We start from the raw sequence: 21,848 nt of genomic DNA on the forward strand, positions 1-21,848 counted from the left end.
AATCTATGAAGTGGCAGAGTCACCATGAGCAGCATTATGACCCTGGGCAGGGTGGTGCGAATTGTTTAAACACTTAAACCCAGTCTACACAAAACAGTTTTGTTGAATGTATTTAATAGAATGACTTGTGGTAATGCAGTGTTCGTACATTGAAGTCAATTTAAAATAATTTAAAACTTGCAAAAACATTTATTTTCCTTCAATGCATTAAAATCTCTTTTCCCAAATTTATTGGATACAATTTTGATACTACCTACCATTTCAACATCCCAGCCAACTACCAGAAACTAAAAAACAAAAGACTTACTTGTATGTTTAGTGAATGATGTCCCCTCCCACCAGCAGCAGATTCCAAAGGAAAGTGCTGAGATGAGGAATGTGGGAAGGCTGTAACACCTAGATTGTCAGCTGAGGATTTTGTTTTGTAAAGTGGCTGTGACTGGATGTGTATTGCCTCTGCATCCATGTGTATAAAATAACAAAACATTTTTCAATTGTACAGAATTTCACTGCTATAAATTGCATTTAATGTGATTGATTTTTTTTCCCTCTTTTTGGTTAAATCTTAAACAGGTGCAAGCAACTATCTACAACCTATTGTTGGAAATGCATTTTATAATATAACTGATAAAAGATACAAATAAACCAATCACCAGAACCTTCTGAGCTGCAGAGTACTGGGGCAATATCTCATTTCCTGTCCCCATCACATCAGAGAAGTTCCAAATGACAGTGGAATTTTACAGGGCAGGATCCCAGGAAGGGGAGCTGTCCAGTTCCAGGTCATGGGCTAGATTTGACTCTAGTGCCAGCCGGTGTGGCTGATATTTAATTCTGTACCATTACATACTGCTTAGGGCTGCTGGTAAGAGCAGCAGTTACTGCACTGGCAAACAGCCAACTAATTTAGGTGGCAGAGAAAAATCATCACTCTCAGAATACCAGTGTTGTCCAAGGGAAATTGCTGACTGACTGAAGGTGGTTATTAGAAAATGACTCGAGGAAAATGCACGTCACGTGTATATCTATTCAAACATTTCCCACCATTTACTTAAAACACTTAATAATCAAAATGCACTCTCACACACTTTTTCATCTTAGCAATTTACCAAGAAACTAAGTTCACGGCATTTGTTGTGGATTTGAGTTGGGCCAAAACAGGTCTAACGATGGAATCGATTCCTCCTTTTCTATTCACTAAACTGAAATGCACAGCTAGATTCCCAGTTAGTCGCATGTGGCTAGTGGCTAATATGTCAGACAATACTGGCTCTCTGAATAACAGATCAAAGAGCTGTGCTCAGTCCTGCCTACTACTTGAATAAATACAATGGCATTGAGGGCTGTACAGCACTGTCCAGGCTGCTTGTCTCAGTGGGTTGCACTGTAGCAGTGCAGCTCATCAGCAAAGGGATGTCCATCTATCTCAGTGCTCTGATTCAAAATGTATCCATCAATGAGACAACAGCAGCAAGAAAACCTCCTCTCAAATCACCAAACTCCACCAGGACAAACTAGCGGATACTAAAACAGGGCAGATGCTTTCTGAGTGGGACTGGGGTCAAAGGCTGAAGTTTGGTCAACAGTGGGAGAAGTATGGGAAGAGTTAAACTAGGTGCTGGGGGAGGGCTGAAACTGAGTAATGATGGGTGCTATCTCACTCAGGAATAGCTTACTTCCCAGATTAAATTGTGAAGCCTGTGGGCTTTAACATGGATTCAAATTAAAAAAAAAACTTCTTTCAGTATTTGACAACTTTCCCACATTAGGTACAAAAAGAATTTTGTATTTTCTTTAACCATGAAGCAGGACAAAGAACTACCAAAGTTTTAGAGACTGTCTGATATGGTTCGAAACAACTTAGCAATGTCTAAACAATGAAGTATCTCTCTGTCCTGGGAGTTGAATCAAAACTACTTCTGTAAGATCCCTATGGAGTCTAGGCTGGGCTCTGAAACAGGAGTGAGCAGGGAGAAAAGCATTCACACAATCACTTCTTCCCTCACCCCCTGAGCATTGGTATAAGGTTAGAACATGGGCCCCAGTGTAAGTAAAGGCCATAACATTAGGAATAGAAGTTGGCCGCTCGCTCCATCCATAGTTTGTGTATTCTAATGGCTCAGTCCCATCACCCCACCCTATCCTCTAAAAGAACTCCTCTCATCTCACTTTAACTGCCACTCCCTCCCCAAAGCCCCAGCTTCTCAGCCATTGATCCAACTGCCCACCTTGACTTCCCTTTCCTGCCATCAGGTTAGGGGAGCTTTAACCTTGAGGTGAGAGCTCACTGTCACCAACTCTGATGAGATTTGCTGACCCCTTTACCCACTGTGCTGTGTTCATTGTGCCACATCATTTCCTAAGGAAGCATGCAGGTCTGGGGTGTACGAGTCTGTGTACTGTATCAAACTCAAGTGCAGTGCTACATGTGTATGGTACAACTGTAAAATATTGTGATGTTCATTTTGATGTACTGTTCATTGCCAAGGATTGACAAAGTTTTAAGTCATAAATTGATCTGATCAGGGAGTGTTTGAGATTGTAATATAGACACTTTGAGCATTCAGTTGGTCAATAAATTAAAAAAAATTAAAGCCACAAAACACCAGTGTATAATTATTCTGTTTGACATTGCTGCTTGCATACAGAAAACTTGTGTTTCTGGGGACTGGATGCAGAGTCTGAAACTGTTCTGGACTCTGTGAACCAGGTGGTGTGCATCTGTGTGTAGTGAAAGAACTTCCCTGTCTCCTGGTTAACTTCAGTATCAAAATGTTAAGGAGCTGCAGTTTCTGTATCAGCTTTTTAATCTGGTGACCCTAGGTGTAAGTTAAATACACTGCAGCCAACACAATGTGAAGCATCACTGAGTCAATCAGCCTGTCCCAGCCACTCTTGACAAGCCAGGACACTGGAGCAATGAGATCCTGCACAGCAGAATTGTGTGTGGGGACAGTGATGGTTAGAGACAGGAGCAGCACTGGATTATTACAGAGACAATCAGTGACTACTCTGAATTCTGTGAGGGATGGGGTGTTACAGAAGCAGGAACAGCAGCAGATTCTGTGTGCTGGGGGTGGGTGTGAGTATTACAGAGATTGAAGTGAAATCCCACTCTGTTTGGTAATGAGATCAGGAAGTGAGCTGGTGCATTGGCACTGCTTGTTGGGATTTTAATCGTGGTTATAAACATGTGTGAACAGTGTGTCTAAACCTGAAACCATTCTGTCACAGCTGTCTCTGCCTCCGTTGTCCCAGTACAAGACCCTTGTCAACATGTCTCCCTGACCCAGTGACAGTCACGTTCCTTTACACATTATCAGCACTGAATCCTATAGCACAGAAAGAGGCCATTCACCCATTGTGGCTGTGCCAACTCTTTGAAAAAGCATTTAATCCCATGCCACAATTTTTTTCTCATCAAGTAAATATCAATGATACAGAATCCTAAAACTATCAGACAGTATTAAACATGATGGCAGGGGAAAAGTGCCACAACCACCAATAAGACAGAAATGGAACTCATTTGGCTAGACATAAAGTATACAAAAGGATCCATTCCCCAACAGGTGTAGTCTGTAGATTACCAACAAGGGTGAGGGAGGAATACTCATATCCTAATTTCTTTGTGCAACAAACTTAGAATAATCATCACAGAGGGTTTCAACCAATCCAATATTAACTGGACAGAAGAGGTAGGTAAAGGGGATAAGGGAATGGAGTTATTTCTCCTTTCTCATTCAATATGTGAAAAGCCGAACAAGAGAAGATTGGGTCTAGGGTTGAGGAATGAACCAGGGCAAATAAGTAAAAGTAGGGAACACCTAGGCAATAGAGACCATAATACAGTTTAAGATAACAATTGAGAAAGAAAAGCATGACAAAGACCAGGGTAATCAATTAGAGATTAGCTGATTTTGAGGGGTTGAGACTAGAATTGGGAAATTAAAAGACAATATTGGCAAACAACAATGCAGGCCACCAACGGGAAATGTTTAAAACGATGTTGAGAGTCCAGGAAAAATATATTCTGCAAAAATTAAAAACAAACCAACTCTAATGAGACCATGAAGACACAAGGGAAAAACTGTGGGTAGATAAAGGGCTATACTCAAAATACATGGACAGCAGGGGAGAGCAAGACAAAAGATTAAGAATTTTTTTAAATTATGAAGGCAATGAGGAACAAAAAACTTAAAATATCAAGGAATATAAAACATAATGGTAAATGATTGCACAGGCAGGTCAATAAAAAAGCAGGATGGGGATTGGGCCATAAAGGGAGGATCAGAAAAAAAATCAGAGAGAGAGAAAGACAGCGAAACGGCAGTGATATTAGAGAATTATTCTAACTTCAGTATTTACCAGGATGACAGATCAGGATAACGACGTTGGAAGATGAGATCAGAAATAATATAAGTACATTTATTTTAAAAAGGAGAAATATTAAATAAACTCAATAAGAGGATAAACTCTGGTGATGCATTACACATTTTATCATTTGCTTCAAAAAGGTATAGTGCCAGAGGACAGCTAACATTATGCCTGCATTTAAATAGGGAGATGTAACAGGTCGAAGGAACTACAGAGGAGTCAAGATTCACCAATCGTTGTCAAGAAAAAAGGAGGAACAGAAAACTCCAAAACCGCCAGGCCTCAAAACCCCAAATCCATCAGATACTGGGTGTCGGAGCCCTGCAAAACCACCAGGTATACACCGGGTTGTCGGGGCCCTGCAAAACCACTAGGCAGACACCAGGTGTCGGGGCCCCAACAAACCTAAATAATCCTGCCAGATGGACAGCTTACCGTAGACTGTAACCACCCGTACTCCATTGAACACAAACCGAAGGAGCGGTTAATGATACAAACCACCCCCTAGCCCCTCGTCACCACAAACTGGACCAGGTAACTAATAGGGGGTAATGGTGCCCCCACCAATGGATCAGGAAACTAATGGGGGTTAATACCGTCACCCCACCCCATCAAAGGGCCGGGGGCTGATAGTGCCTCCTCTATACACTGACGTGTGCAGATACCCACCAGTACTCCAGACACTGGGCTAAGCCATTTCAATTAATGTGAGAAAAACAACCACTTTATTTAATATGGGTGTGAAAATTAAACAGTATAGGATCCAAGTAAGTTTGAGCAGCAAGAGGCCTGTCTGCTGCCCGATCAGTCTTGATGACTGTTTTCTATGCATAGTATTGGAGGTTTGCTTTCTTCTTGGCCTGCACTTCCAAGATGCCCTCCATGTAATCTTCATGTGTCAGCTCCATTGCCTTCCTACGCAAAGCAATCATTCCCTGTCAAATTAAAACAAAACATCAGAAAATCAGCTAAAGAACCTGGAGGTCAGGGTCTCAGTCACAGAGTGGTGAAGACTGATTGTAAACTCTGTCTCCAGGCAGCACCGAGTCCAGGGCAAGCCAAGGTAAAGCGTGAAGGGACAGCAGAGTGAGAGTTTGGATAGGCTTTCAAGGGAGGCAGGTAATAGTGTTAGTGGAGGCGATTGGGGCACCTGCATGCTGGAGGCAGGAAAGCAGCCCTCCTGGTTACTGAATGTTGTACAGTTAGAGGAACCAACTCCATAGTCACCAGTCGGAAACAGCTGTGTGAAGGTGGCCACATCTTTCACCTGCTAGAATGGAGTTCAGAGAGACCCCCTCACAGCTAATGTTTTCTGATGAAATACTGCCACGTTCCCATTGATCCCGATCTCCAGGGATCCTCTATCTCGACACACTGTCCTTGATCTCCACCAATTCCCTATCCCGACACTCCATCCGTGATCTTGGAGTTATACTCACCGCTTCCACACACACGGCCTTGCACTGAGCTCCATTGAAGTCATCGGTACATCGAGCCAACTCCTCATAGTTTACATCAGGGCTGCAGAGGAATAACAAGGAATTAATATTAACCAGTTATTAAACAGGAAACTCAACGACCACACCATATAGGAGCTATTAACCAGTAGTTAACTACATTACTTTACCAATACACCTTAAATGTAGGAGTTGCCATTAACAAGGTGACTTTATGAATTAATTAGCTGGAACTCACTGCCCACAAGGGTGGTGGAAGCACAGCCAGTCAATGATTCTGAAGGGACACTGGATGGACATGGGAGGGAATAAACATGCACAGGGGATCGAGTGGGGAAGTGGGACTGACTGGGTAACTCCAGAGGGTTATGCACCTATCCCAAGTAACACAGCTCAGTACACAGTAACTGTATTAACCACATCCCTTGGTGTACCTATCCCAGTAACACAGCTCAGTACACAGTAACTGTATTAACCACATCCCTCGGTGTACCTATCCCGGTAACACAGCTCAATACACAGTAACTGTATTAACCACATCCCTCAGTGTACCTATCCCAGTAACACAGCCCAGTACACAGTAATAAGCACATCCTTCAGTGTACCTAAACCAGTAACACAGCTCTGTGCACAGTAACAGTATTAACCAGAGATAAATGCAAAACACTGCGGATGCAGGAAGCCAGAAACAACCAAAATTGCTGGAAAAACTCAACAGGTCTGACAGCATCCGTCGAGAGAAAGACAGAGTTAACATTTCGAGTCCATGTGACTCTTCTTCAGAACCTTGAAGAGTCATATGGACTCGAAACATTAACTGTCTCTCTCAACAGTATTAACCACATCCCTCGGTGTAACTATCCCAGTTACACAGCAACAGCATTAACCAGATCCTTTGGTGTACCTAAACAAAAATAAAAACACCTGGAAAAACTCAGGAGGAACACAGTTAACGTTTTGAGTCCATATGACTCTTCAACAGACTCGTTAACTGTGTTCCTCTCCGCAGATGCTGCCAGACCTGCCGAGTTTGTCCAGGTATTTTTATTTTTGTTTTGGATTTCCAGCATCTGCAGGTTTTTGCTTTTACCCTTGGTGTACCTATCCCAGTTACACAGCCCAGTACATAGTGACAGTATTAACCAGATCCCTCTGTGTATCTATCCCAGTTACAAAGCCCAGTACACGGTATCAGCATTAACCACTTCCCTCAGTGTATCTATCCCAGTTACACAGCCCAGTGTACAGTAACAGTATTAACTACATCCCTCAGTGTACCTATCCCAGTTACACAGCTCAGCCCAGTACTTGGTAACAGGACTAACTTGTTCTCTCAGTATACCTATCGCAGTTACACAGACCAGTACAGTACCTGTATTATCAATGGACAGCACCTTCCAAACCCACAGCCACTACCATCTAGAAGGACAAGGGCAAACAGATGGGAAACACCACCACCTGGAAGTACCCCACCAAGTAACTCACCATCCTGACTTGGAAATATAAAACCATTCCTCCACTGTCGCTGGGTCAAAATCCTGGAACTCCCTCCCTAACAGCACTGTGGGTATACCTACACTTCATGGACTGCAGCAGTTCAAGGAGGCAGCTCACCATCACCTTCTCAAGGGCAACTAGAGATGGGTAATAAATGCTGGCCAAGCCAGCGAAGCTCACATCCAGTGAATGAATTTTTTTAAATCCCTAAGTGTACCCACCCCAGTTACACATGCCAGCGCAGTACTCAGACAGTATTAACCACATCCCTTGGTGTATCTATCCCATTACACAGCCCAGTACACAGTAACAGTGTTAAGCACATCCCTCAGTGTACCTATCCCAGTAACATAGCTCAGTACACAGTAACAGTATTAAGTACATCCCTTGGTGTACATATCCCAGTAACACAGCTCAGTACACAGTAATAGTATTAAGCACATCCCTCGGTGTACCTATCCCAGTTACACAGCCCAGTACACAGTAACCGTACTAACCACATCCCTCAGTGTACCTATCCCAGTAACACAGCTCTGTGCACAGTAACAGTATTAACCGGAGATAAGAGCAAAATACTGCAGATGCTGGAAACCAGAAACAAAAACCAAAATTGTTGGAAAAACTCAACAGGTCTGACAGTATCCGTCGAGAGAAAGACAGAGTTAACATTTCGAGCCCATGTGACTCTCCTTCAGAACCTTGAAGAGTCATACGGACTCAAAATGTTAACTGTCTTTCTCTCAACAGTATTAACCACATCCCTCGGTGTAACTATCCCAGTTACACAGCCCAGTACACAGTAACAGTATTAACCACATCCCTCGGTGTACCTATCCCAGTAACACAGCCCAGCCCAATACCCAGTAACTATACTAACTACATTCCTTGGTGTACCTATTCCAGTTACACAGCCCAGTACACAGTAACAGCATTAACCACATAAGGAATGAAACTGGGCAGACCACCCAGCATCGACCTAGGCACTGAAAATGACGACAACGGCAAACGCAGCCCTGTCAACCTTGCAAAGTCCTCCTTACTAACATCTGGGAGCTAGTGCCAAAATTGGGAGAACTGTCGCACAGACTAGTCTTGCAACAGCCTGACATAGTCATCCTCACGAAATCATATCTTACAGATAATGTCCCAGGCACCACCATCACCATCCTTGAGACTTCTCAACATTGACTCTGGACCCCATGAAGTCTCATGGCATCAGGTCAAACATGGGCAAGGGAACCTCCTGTTGATTACCACGTACCGCCCTCCCTCAGCTGATGAATCAGTGCTCCCCCATGTCGAACATCACTTGGAGGAAGCACTGAGGGTGACAAGGGCACAAATTGTACTCTGGGTGGGAGACTTCAATGTCCATCACCAAGAGTGGCTCTACTGACCGAGTGCTAAAGGACATGGCTGCTAGACTGAGTCTGCAGCAGGTGGTGAGGGAACCAACAAGAGGGAAAAACATTCTTGACCTCATCCTCACCAACCTGCCTGCTACAGATGCATCTGTCCATGACAGTATTGGTAGGAGTGACCACCGCACAGTCGTTGTAGAGACAAAGTCTCACCTTCACATTGAGGATACCCTCCATCATGTTGTGTGGCATTATCACCATGCTAAATGGGATAGATTTCAAACAGATCTAGCAACTCAAGCCTGGGCATTCACGAGACGCTGTGGGCCATCAGCAGCAGCAGAATTGTATTCAAACACAATCTGTAACCTCATGGCCTAGCACATCCCCCACTCTACCATTACCATCAAGACAGGAGATCAACCTGGTTCACTGAAGAGCGCAGGAGAGCATGCCAGGAGCAGTACCAGGCATACCAAAAATGAGGTGTCAACCTGGTGAAGTTACAACACAGGACTGCTTGTGTGTCAAACAGCATAAGCAGCAAGTGATAGACAGAGCAAAGCGATCCCACAACCAGCGGTTCAGATCTAAGCTCTACAGTTCTGCCACATCCAGTCATGAATGATGGTGGACAATTAAACAACTCACTGGAGGAGGAGGCTCCACAAATATCCCCATCCTCAATGATGGGGGAGCCTAGCACATCTGTGTAAAAGATAAGGCTGAAGCATTCGCAACAATCTTCAGCCAGAGGTGCCGAGTGGATGATCCATGTCGGCCTCCTACGGAGGTCCCCAGCATCAAAGATGCCAGTCTTCAGCTAAATTCGATTCATTCCATGTGAAATCAAGAGACGGCTGAAGGCACTGGATACTGCAAAGGCTATGGGCCCTGACAATATTCCAGCAATAGTACTGAAGACTTATGCTCCAGAACTTGCCGTGGCCCTAGCTAAGCTGTTCCAGTACAGATACAACACTGACATCTACCCGGCTATGTGGAAAATTGCCCAGGTATGTCCTGAACACAAAAAGCAGGACAAATCCAACCTAGCCAATTACTGCCTCATCAGTCTACTCTCCATCATCAGTACAGAAATGGAAAGGGTCATCAACAGTGCTATCAAGCGGCATTTGCTTAGCAATAACCTGCTCACTGAAACCCAGTTTGAGTTCCGCCAGGGCCACTCAACTCCTGACCTCACTACAGCCTTGGTTCAAACATGGACAAAAGAGCTGAACTCCCGAGGTGAGGTGAGAGTGACTGCCCTTGACATCAAGGCAGCATTTGACCGAGTGTGGCATCAAGAAGCCCTAGCAAAACTGGAGTCAATGGAATCGGGGGAAAACTCTCCACTGGTTGGAGTCATACCTAGCACAAAGAAATATGGCTGTGGTTGTTGGAGGTCAGTCATCTCAGCTCTAGGACATCACTGCAGGAGTTCCTCAGGGTAGTGTCCTCAGCCCAACCATCTTCAGCTGCTTCATCAATGACCTTCCTTCCATCATAAGGTCAGAAGTAGGGATGTTCACTGATGATTGCACAATGTTCAGCACCATTCGTGACTCCTCAGATACTGAAGCAGTCCATGTCTAAATGCAGCAAGACCTGGACAATATCCAGGCTTAGGCTGACAGCTGGTAAGTATCATTCGCGCCACACAAGTGCCAGGCAATGACCATCGCCAATGAGAGAATCCAACCATCGCCCCCTGATGTTCAATGGCATTACCATCTCTGAATAGCTCACTTATCAACATCCTGAGGGTTAACATTGACCAGAAACTGAACTGGACTGGCCATATAAATACTGTGGCTACAAGAGCAGGTCAGAGGCTAGGAATCCTGCAGCGAGTAACTCACCTCCTGACTCCCCAAAGCCTGTCCACCATCTACAAGGCACAAGTCAGGAGTGTGATGGAATACTCCCCACTTGCCTGGATGAATACAGCTCCCACAACACTCAAGAAGCTGAACACCGTCCAGGACAAAGCAGCCCGCTCCATTGGCACCACATCCACAAACATTCACTCCCTCCACCAACGACGCACAGTAACAGCAGTGTGTACCATCTACAAGATGCACTGCAGGGATTCACCAAGGCTCCTTAGCACCTTCCAAACCCATGACCACTACCACCTAGAAGGACAAGGACAGCAAATGGATGGGAACACCACCACCTAGAAGTTCCCCACCAAGTCACTCACCATCCTGACTTGGAAATATGTTCCTTCACTGTTGCTGGGTCAAAATCCTGGAACTCCCTTCCTAACAGCACTGTGGGTGTACCTACACCACATGGACTGCAGCGGTTCAAGAAGGCAGCTCACCACCACCTTCTCAAGGGCAACTAGGGATGGGCAATAAATGCTGGCCCAGCCTGCAAAGCCTATACTGTGAATGAATTTCTTAAAAATCCCTCAGTCTACCAAACCCAGTTACACAACCCAGCCCAGTACACAGTAACAGTACTAACCACATCCTTCGGTGTACATATCCCAGTAACACAGCCCAGTACAGAGTAACAGTATTAACCACATCCCTCGGTGTACATACCCCAGTAACACAGCCCAGTACACAGTAACAGTATTAACCATGTCCCTCAGTGTATCTATCCCAGTTACACAGCTGAGCCTAATGCCTATAAATTCTTCTTTACACATTTGGTTAGTTAAGAGTTCGACTTTATAGGCCAGTATGACCGGGCACAAGGTGCAGGGAGAGCCGATAAGTATTTTGTGGGGCTAGTGTGGTTAGTCTGACCACAGACTGTCCTCACCTCACATTCATCTTCCGTGAGTGAATCTGCATTATCCTTGCTCGTGCCTCCTCATTGGGCATTGGGAACTCAATCTTCCGATCAAGTCTGCCAGACCTCAGCAAGGCTGGATCCAGGATGTCCACTCTGTTGGTGGCTGCAATCACCTGTAGGGGAATGAGAAAAAGGCCTCTCAGACTATGTTCAAACACCCAAGAAAGGGATCACATACATACTCATAGCATCAGGGAAAGGAGTAGCTGAAAACAAAAAGGTCTGAACATTTTTTGACAAGGGATCATGTTATTGTAGCACTTTTGATCTTCTGTGATTAAATAGGCCACTTCAAATGGGTGGAATTATTAGACTTCAGGTGGGTAGAAACATTAGTTTTCCCTGGTTACTTTCTATTACCATCAAGACATTGGCCTGATGTACTGTAACACATCAGCAAAGTGACCTGCGCACTTAATCATTCAAAGCAGTTAGTGCATTTAATACAGGATGAAGTCCATCACTAACAACAGAATGTGACCTACTTCTTTCTGTTCATTTGAATGCTCATACTGAGCTCTGTAACTACACACCAGAGGAGGCAGAACCAGGAAACTGCACCTACGGAAAGCACCAATATTTAGTGAGGGCCCTCCCAGAGGGTGTCGATATTTAAGCCACACTCCACCCCCAGAATGTACTGATATTTGCAGAGAGCCCCCAGAAGTATGCCAACATTTGAAAGGGATATTACCGCAAACACAGTCACAGTTGCACATTTACTTCCCCTGCATTCACCTTGACAAGGGTATTTGGTTGGAAGCCATCCAGCTGATTGAGAAGTTCCAACATTGTTCGCTGAACTTCACGGTCCCCAGCCTTTTCACTGTCAAACCTGGAACACATGACAGAACCCAGGTGTAACCCCACAGATATTGTTCAGGTAATACAGCAGTGACATTGCAACCCTCCTGCCCACTGCACAACAGTCACATCATTCATAATATGGCACCAATACCTCCCCAGGTAATGTTCGTTCTGCCACAGAGTACCCACTTCCGGCTCAAAACAGGCAACAAGAACCAAAGCCCCACCAACATCCACTGTATCACCAGGACTACACACACACACACACAGGAATTAGGAGGAGTGGGTCATTCGGCCTTTTGAGCCTTCTTTGTCATTCAATAAGATCATGGCTGATCTGATTGCGGCCTCCATTCTTCTCTGTCCCCCATAACCCTTGACTCTTTTGTCAATCAAGAATCTATCTCACTTATCCTTGCATAAATTCAATAACTCAGCCTCCACTGCTCTCTTGAGTAGAGAATTCCACAGATTAACGACCCTCAGAAAACATTTCTCCTCATCTCTGCCTAAAAAGGGAGACCTGTTATTCTTAAGCTATGTTCTCCCAGTTCTAGTCTCCCCCACAAGAGGGAACATCCGGTATCCACCCTATCAAAACCCCTCAGGATCTTACATGTTTCAATAAGATCACCTCTCATTCTTCTAAACTCCAATGGGTACAGGCCTAACCTGTCCAACCTCTCTTCCTAAGAAAGTTTTTCACCCCAAGAATTAGTCAAGTGAAAATTTTCTGAACAGCTTCCAACTCAATTATGCCCTTTTTCAAATAAGGAGACTCAAACTGTACACAGTACTCTTGATGTGGTCTCACCAATGCCCTGTACAGCTGCAGTGAAACTTCCCCACTCTTATATTCCATCCTCCATGAAATAAACAAAAACATTCCATTTGCCTCCCTAATCACTTGCTGTACCTGCATATGAACTTTTTGTAATTCATGTACCAGGATACCCAGATCCCTCTGTGGCACCAAGTTTTGCAATCTCTCTCCATTTAAAAAAATTATACTGCTTTTCCAATCTTCCTGCCAAAGTGGACAAGTTCACATTTTCCCATATTATACTCCATCTGCCAAATTATTGCCCATTCACTTAACCTATCTATATCCTAAAAAGGAAACATGTTGTTGAAGCTTTTCATCTTGTAGAGTCAGGACAGATTCACAAGAATACCAAATCTCAAAAGGCACAATAATTTATACTGATGAGAAGAGGATGTTGATTGGTTGTTAAGTGAACTCTAATTGGTTTAGATATTATCATGGAGAATACACCAGGGAACAGTTAACTGCCAGGCTTTTGTTTAAATTCAAACCAGGTATATCAACTTTGATTAGTCAAGACATTGCATGGGGAATGAACCAAATGATGGCTGTCCCCCAAGGTTTTGTTTAGTTGAAAAAGGCGCAATGTGTTGACATATTCTCTTTGTTTGCAAAGGACAGGATTGTGTGTGAATATATGTAGCTTCTAACACCACGTAAGTGAGCCACACTTCGTGCTTGACTGATAATCTTAAATTGTTGAGAGTGTAATTCTTGGCACAATCAGGATTGTTTAGGAAGTGTTGCCCAATCGCGGAATCATATCTAACGTTGGACATTGTATTCCAAGCAAGTTCTTATTTTCTGTAGCAACCTTTGATGTGGCACCTTGTCAAATGCCTTTTGAAAATCCAAGTGCACTACATCTACAGGTTCACCTTTAAGCATGTTGCTCATTCCTTCCCCAAAGAACTCAAATAAATTAGTTAAACATGGTTTCCCTTTCACAAAATCATGCTGACTCTGCCTGATCCCATTATGATTTTCTAAGTATCCTGCTATAACCTCCTTAATAATGGGTTCCAACAATTCCCTTCTGACAGATAGTAGACTAACTGGCCTATAGTTTCCTGCTTTCTGTCTCCCTCCTTTCTTGAATAAAGGTGTTACATTACCTATTTTCCAATCCACTGAGACACTTCCAGAACCTAAGGAATTTTGGAAGATTATAACCAATGCATCCACTATCTCTGCAGCCACTCCTAGGATGCATTCCATTTGGTCTTGGGGACTTGTCAGCCTTTAGGCCTAACCGTTTCCTAGCACCTTTTCCCTAATGATGGCGATTGTTCCAAGTTGCCCCCTCCCTTTCACTTCTGGATTTTCAAAAATCTTTGAGTTTTCTAAGTCTTCCATAGTGAAGTCAAGACACAAAATACCTGTTCAATGCTGCACCATTTCCTTATTTTCCATTATCAATTTCCCAAATTCGTTGTCTAGAGGGCCAACACTCATTTTAGTTACACTTTCCCTTTTTGAATACTTGTAGAAACTCTTACTATTTTTTAATATTTTTACTGAGTTTTCTCTCAATCTACCTTCTCCCTCTAATATTTTTAAGCCTTTCTTTGTTGGTTCTTAAATTCTGTCCAATCTTCAGGTCTACCATGAAACTTCCCAGCTTTGTACTGTCTTTCTTTCAACTTGATACTATCCTCAACTTTGTTATTTAGCCACAGATGATGCATCCTACTCAAAGAGCCTTTCTTTCTCACTGGGATGAATCTTTGCTGATTAATTATCTCTTTAAGGGTCTGCCACTGCATCTCTACTGTCCTAACTTTTAACCTAGTTTCCCAGTTCACTTTAGTCAACTTTGTCTTCATATCGTTATAATACCTGACCTTTATTCAGGTTTAAAACACTATTCATCTACACTTCTCATCTTCAAACTGAACATGAAATTTGATCATGTTATGACTGCTGTCGCTTAGAGGCTCTTTTACCATGAGGTTATGAATTAATCCTGTCTCATTGCACATTATCAGGTTTAGAATAGCTTGCTCCCTGGTTGGCTCCAGAACATACTGCTCTAAGAAATTATCTAGAATACACTCTATGAACTAATTTTCGAGGCTATCTACAAGAAGATTAAAGTCACCCATGATTATTTCTTACATGCCCCATTTATTTCTTCCGTATGCTCTGTCCTACCATGTAACTCTGTTAGGGGGGCTATTAACTACTCCCACAAGTGACCTCTTATCTTCACTCAAACTGATTTTATATGTTGCTCGAGCTAAGGTCAGCTCTTCCTATTGTACTAATGTAATCCTCACACTGACACTCCACCTGCACACACATTTGGTTTCCCCCACCATTAACACGGAGTTGATGCATAATGCTGGTCAGCTGACTCACCGTTTTGTGCCGATGGCATCGAGCTCATCAATGAAGATGATGGATGGAGCCTTCTCTTTGGCCAAGGCAAAAGCATCACGAACCAGCTTCGCACCATCGCCAATAAACATTTGGACCAGCTGTGGCCCTGCCAGTTTCAAAAAAGTAGCCTGGAATGAGGAGAGGGGTGTAAGGTCACATACAGAGAAAAGCTCCCTCTACACTGTCCCATCAAACACTCGCAGGACAGGTATAGGACAGAGTTAGATACAGAGTAAATCTCCCTCTACACTGTCCCATCAAACACTCCAGGACAGGGTTAGATACGGAGTAAAGCTCCCTCTACACTGTCCCCATCAAACAACCCCAGCACAGGTACAGCATGGGGTCAGGTACAGAGTAAAGCTCCCTCTACACTGTTTATTGGATTGTAGAGCCCAGGCAAACATGCTTGCTTTAACAGTACTTACCCTCACAGACTGACAGCTGTCTCTGCCACTAACCTTGGTCTGTGCAGCGCAGGCTCTGGCCAGCAAAGTCTTCCCTGTTCCTGGCGGTCCATACATCAGAACTCCCTTCGGAGGCTGGATGCCCAGATTCTCAAACTTCTCCTTGTGATTCATAGGAAGGACAATAGCTTCAACAAGCTGCAGAGAAACAAGTCCACATTATTATAGGAAAGGGCCACCCAGCAGATTCTCACACACTCAGCACCACACACTGCAAGCCACTGCTCTTTTGCTGTCTCCCTCCGCTTACCCCGGCCCCCAACCTTTCATCAAATGGAAACTTGGGGACCCATGGATACTGTGGGGCATCCCACTCCCACATATGACACCATCACACTCCTACTGCATGGGGAGCCTCTCCCTGGCTTGAACACACACACACGCACTTCACTCCACCCCAGCCATCAGTATGGGCACTGACTGACCTCCTGAATCTGCTTGTCCAGACCGCCAACATCACTGTACTGCTCAGTGGGTCGCTCATCCACCTCCATGGCCTTAACTCGAGAGTCATACTCTGTTGGCAGAGTCTCCAGGATCAGGTAGGAATCCTTGTTCACACCCTGGAATGGAAGCTGGAGGTTACACAGACAGACACAGAGGTCCAGAGGCACTACACAACCAGGCCTCACAAACAGAAATAGAGGGACTCTCACAGGGTCACCCTCAGGGTGTGTGACTGGGCACTCACTTGCTAACTCATACAGAAAGACAAGACTGAAAGTTAAACCCACGCTATGAAAACAGACAAAGAGAGAAGGAAGAAAAAGCAGATGAAAGGTGGAGCACAGATAAAGAAGCAAGGGCAATGGACTCACCACCAGATCACCAGGTTTCAGCTTCTCAGCATCGACCAGTCCAATCACAGGCAGGAAGTACGTCTGTCCAAAATACAGTAAGGCACGGTTAAATCACACATCAACCAAAACGGGGCTATTCTCAGCTTACATTCATAGAGTAATTTACAGCACACGAGGCCATTCGGCCTATTGAGACCATGCTGGTGCTCTGCAGAACAATCTAGTCAGTCCCATTCCCTGCTCGATGTCTGCAACCCTGCAAATTTATTGCCTTCAAGTGCCCATCCAATTTCCTTTTGATATCATTCATTGTCTCCACTTCCACCCCTCTCGTGGACAGTGAGTTCCAAGTCATTACCACTCGCTGTGTAAAAAGTTCTTTCTCACATACCCCTGCACCCAAAACCTTATATCTGTGTCCCCTCGTCCTTGTACCATCAGTGAACGAGAAGAGTTTTTCCTTGTCTTTCTGATCCAAACCTGTCAGAATCTTATACCCCTCTATCAAATCTCCCCTCAATCTCCTTTGCTCCAAGGAGAACAACCCCAGCTTCTCCAACCTAACCTTGTAGCTAAAATCCCTCATCCCTGGAACCGTCTGGTAAATCTCTTCCCCACCCTCTCAAGGACCCTCACATCCTTGCTAAAGTGTGGTGACTAGATTCTTTACTCTAGTGGTGACCTATCCAGACTTTTATAAAGGTTCAGTGTAACTTCCCTGTTTTTGTACATAATGTCTCTCTATGAAACCCAAGATCCCACATGCTTCGCTAACCACTCTCTCAATATGTCGTGTCAACCTCAGAGATTGATGCACGTGAACCCCCAGGTCCCTTTGTCTCTGGCACAATTCTACAGAGTGTGCATTTAGTCTATATTGCCTTTCCCTATCCCTCCTGCCAAAATACATCGCCTTACACTTCTCTGTTTTAAATTCCACCTGCCACTTGTCTGACCATCCTGCTCATCTACCTATTCTCTGATAATGTGTATCATTCTCGCTGTTTTTCACTCCTCCAAGTTTGGCATCATTGGCAAATTTTGATATTTTACTCTGTATTCCAATATCCAAGTCATTTACATAAAGCAAAAAAAGCAGTGGTCCTAGCACTAACCCTTGGAGAACATCACTATCTACCACCCTCCAGTCTAAAAAACAACTATCTACCACGATTGGCTGCTTTCTGTCCTTAAGCCAATTATTTTATCCAAGTGGACCCCGAGCCTCCTGTTCCACAAGCTTCAGTTTTATTAACCAGCCTTTTTACTCTGTCAAACATTTTCTTGAAATCCATACAGACAACATCCACCACATTCCCTTCATCAACCTTCTCCGTTACTTCATTAAATAATTAAATTGGATTAATCAAGCACAATCTGCCTTTTACAAATCCGTGCTGACTGTCCTTAATTAGCTCTTCCAAGCCTGTCCCCAGCAGCAGGAACTGCACACCCTAACCAAACAGGGTGGGGAACTGGCCCAGGAGGGATCTGCTCATTGGAGTCTCAGACTTCAACTGCTGAATCTAACTGAGAATAAGGAAGCAGTCCACCTCCCTCTCGCCTGATGGTTGACAAAATCAACAGCTCCAAATACAGCAGACAAGCTCAAATCTAACTGACTTGTTCTCAGTGTGCCTATGGCAGAGAATAGTCAGGTGCAAAGGACATGGGTTGTGTTTCAAAAGCCCTCCTCACTCTCTCAAACCGATACATTCTTGTATCGTACCATGTATGTGTCATAAGCAAACAGTAAGCCTTGTTCAGCACAGACAGTAATTCAACATCATTCTCCGCATCAGCACAGCTAATGCTTCCTCAATCTTATCAAAGCCCTCACCTGACGGGTGGATGTTTTAATCACAGCGCACTTCCCTTTCCTCTGGGAATCCAGGTCAACATTTGCTCCATCTTCCTCCTGGTCATTCGGATCAACATCCAGTAACTGGGACACAATAATAAGGAGAGACATGAGTGAAAATCCTTAGATTATTTCCCAAGTTGGGGCACGGGCCTGAGCAATCAAAAGGGGGGTGGGGGGGGGGGGGGGGGGGGGGGGGGGGGGGGGGGGTGCGCGGGGAGCTGGGACGAGAGCGGCGCCCCTGCAATCAAAAGGGGAGCATCTTTTTGGATGGACTTTTAATTGAAAGTCTGCTCTCAGTGCAATGAAATCTATCTAGAAGGGAGTTTGGTTGCGGCGTGTGTTTTTCCCCAGTGTAACGGGTGGTAAGAAGGTCCAAGATTTATACTGCACTGTCACTCCTCAGAAATACTTCAATGCCCCCCCACCACTGTAATAGAATTAGTGTATCGTACTGTCGGCATCCTGATGTGAGCCCTGGTCTGTCATGCTCCCTGCCACCTTCCACAACCTTGGGCAGGGCAGAACACACCTACTCAGCAAAATGTCTCATTGACTCACCTCAATGACATTGGATACCAGGTAAGGCAACGTCTTGTTGACTTTGATCTTCTCACTGTTTTCCTTGATTTTGTCTTTCATGGCCTGAAGCTCATGTGTTACTCTCAGCACCTCACTCTTCATGATCTGCCAATCAGAGAAAGTTTGGGTCAAATGCAGACAACACCAGTGAAAGCACTGTACACACAGACTGACCATCACATTGGAACAGACCCTGGACCAAACACAGAGCTACCATGAACCTGCATAACACAGAGTCTTTTTACACAGAATCCCCACCCACCTGAGATTACACCGTCCACCTTTAGCTAACTGTAGCCATTGTCCATATGTCAACCTGGATTGGCAGGCTATTCAATAGTGGAAAACATCAACAGCCTAATTTGACTGTCACCTCAGGCAACATGCATGTAATTTTTAATAGGTATCACATGAAAGTCAAAGGACCAATCCCCTCAAATCCTGGGGCACTGAAGCCAAATGTTTCACCTTGATCAGCTACTCAGCACAGACCATGGATGGAAGAAAGGCCCCTGCATTCCAACCTGTAGCCCCACTAGGACTGGGTTCATCCAATGCTGATCGAGACACCAGAATTTACCTTAATCTCACTGTCCAGCAGTCGTGTACGCTGAACAATCTCCTCAGTGGACATTTTAAGCACCTCTTCACCAATTCCATCCTGCAAAATAAAACAGACCATCAGCGGAGGAAAAGTGGATGTAGGGCGAGAGAGAGAGAGACGTGGGCAAAGAGCGAGAGCAAATAAAAAAAGCAATGTCAAAGCAATAAATTGATTTTTTTTTTAAATGAGTAATTAATAAAAATGACCATTGAAGTGTGAGTGGGTGACAGTGTGAGAGTGACCGGTTCATTCCCAGTCTCAGAGTGCTTACTCACTTGCCCTCACCCAGAGAGTGGGTGCTGATGTATGGGGCCGAGGATGAGTGATAACCCTGAAACTGAGAGTGAGCCAGACACATTCTCTCTCTCTCTCTCTATTCACTCACTCTCTATTCTCACACACTCATTCTCCCGCTCTCCATTTTCACTCTCCCACTTTCTCCCCCTCTCTATTTTGATAAACGGTGAGGCTTCATGAGAGAGAGGTTAAGACAGCGAAACTTCAGAAGAGAGAGGTTAAAGTGGGAAATAAAAACAAAATAGCTGGAAAAACTCAGCAGGTCTGACAGCGTTTGTGGAGAGGAAGACAGAGTTAACGTTTCGAGTCCGTATGACTCTTCATCAGAGCTAAAGAGAAATAGAAATGTGGTGAAATATAAGCTGTTTAAGGGGGTGGGACAGGTGGAGCTGGATAGAGGGCCAGTGATAGGTGGAGGCAAAGGAGAGATTGCCAAAGATGTCATAGACAAAAGGACAAAGGGGTGTTGACGGTGGTTAAAGTGGGAGGTTGGGAAATAAAACAGGGCGAGTGGAGAAACAGTCGGGAGGTTGAAAACAGCGCGGGTACACAAACATACATTTTTAAACAAGCACAGGGCAAGTAAGAATTTATAGGCACAGGAGAGGGAACTGATTTGTCAGGAAGGACGAAGAATTTCTACTTTCTACTAATCTCCAAGCTATAGTTAATAGTACAAGAGTAAGGTTAAAGTAAGTAAAAGTAACTAAAGTTTAAGTAAATTAAATGATTTAAAAGTTTAAGGTTAAGGCATGGCAGGACAGCTCAGCCAAATGGAATGCCCATCCTGTGGCATGTGGGGAGTCGTGGGCACTTCTCGTGACCCAGATGAACCCGTGTGCAGGAAGTGTCACCGGCTGCACAAGCTTGAGCCCTGCGTTTCAGAGCTTGAGCAGTGGCTGGAGTCACTGAGATGCATCCGTGAGGCAGAGAGCTACACGGATAGCATGTTCAGAGAGGCGGTTACACCACAAGTTAGGGGCAAGCAGGCAGATAGGGAATGGATGACCACCAGGCAGTCCAAGTGAAATGGGCAGGTGGTATAGGAGTCCCCAGGCTCACTAACCGGCTTTCCATTCTGGATATCGGTGAGGGCGATGGATCCTTGGAGTGCAGCAAGAGCCAAGCCCTTGGCATCACGGGTGGCCCAACTGTACAGGAGGGGAGGAAGAAGAGCAGAAGGGCAGTGCTGATAGGGGATTCTTTGATTTCTCTGATAGGGGAGCAGACAGGCATTTCTGCAGCCGTCAACGTGACTCCAGGATGGCTTGTTGCCTCCCTGGTGCTAGGGTCAAGGATGCCACAGAACAGCTATAGGACATTGCTGTGGGGGAGGGCAAACAATGTGGTCCACATTGGTACTAACGACATAGGTAGGGAATGGGAATATGGCCCTGCAATTGGAATTTAGGGAGCTAGGTAGAAAATTAGCAAGCAGGACCTCTAAAGTAGTAACCTCCGGATTACTCCCAGTGCCACGTGCGAGTACAGAAATAGGAAGGTAAGACAGATGAATGCATGGCTGGGAAGATGGTGCAGGAGGGAGGGCATTAGATTCCTGAGCCACTGGAACTGGCTCTAGGGGAGATGGCACCTGCACAGGCCAGATGGGGTGCATCTGAACAGAGCCGGAGCTGAGCTCCTTGTGGGTCATTTTGTTAGTGCTGTTGGGGAGGGTTTAAACTAACTCAGCAGGGGTGTGGGAACCAGGAGAGAATA

General features: G+C 44.8%; 1 protein-coding gene across 1 annotated transcript; it reads right to left on the bottom strand.

Moving 5' to 3' along the window:
• Nucleotides 1-3,364: 3,364 nt before the first annotated feature.
• psmc3 (proteasome 26S subunit, ATPase 3) lies at nt 3,365-19,886 on the bottom strand. Its single transcript, XM_041197131.1, has 11 exons — nt 19,809-19,886; nt 19,208-19,333; nt 18,626-18,730; nt 16,804-16,866; nt 16,411-16,548; nt 15,980-16,123; nt 15,498-15,646; nt 12,242-12,338; nt 11,471-11,616; nt 5,814-5,895; nt 3,365-5,309 (listed from the first exon to the last, which is right to left on the bottom strand). The coding sequence occupies exons 1-11, from the start codon at nt 19,860-19,862 to the stop codon at nt 5,199-5,201; spliced, it is 1,215 nt and encodes a 404-aa protein (XP_041053065.1). The 5' UTR covers nt 19,863-19,886; the 3' UTR covers nt 3,365-5,198.
• Nucleotides 19,887-21,848: the final 1,962 nt, after the last annotated feature.

The sequence above is a fragment of the Carcharodon carcharias genome, chromosome 10 (genome assembly GCF_017639515.1).
Source record: "Carcharodon carcharias isolate sCarCar2 chromosome 10, sCarCar2.pri, whole genome shotgun sequence".
In the NCBI taxonomy this organism is placed as follows: Eukaryota; Metazoa; Chordata; class Chondrichthyes; order Lamniformes; family Lamnidae; genus Carcharodon; species Carcharodon carcharias.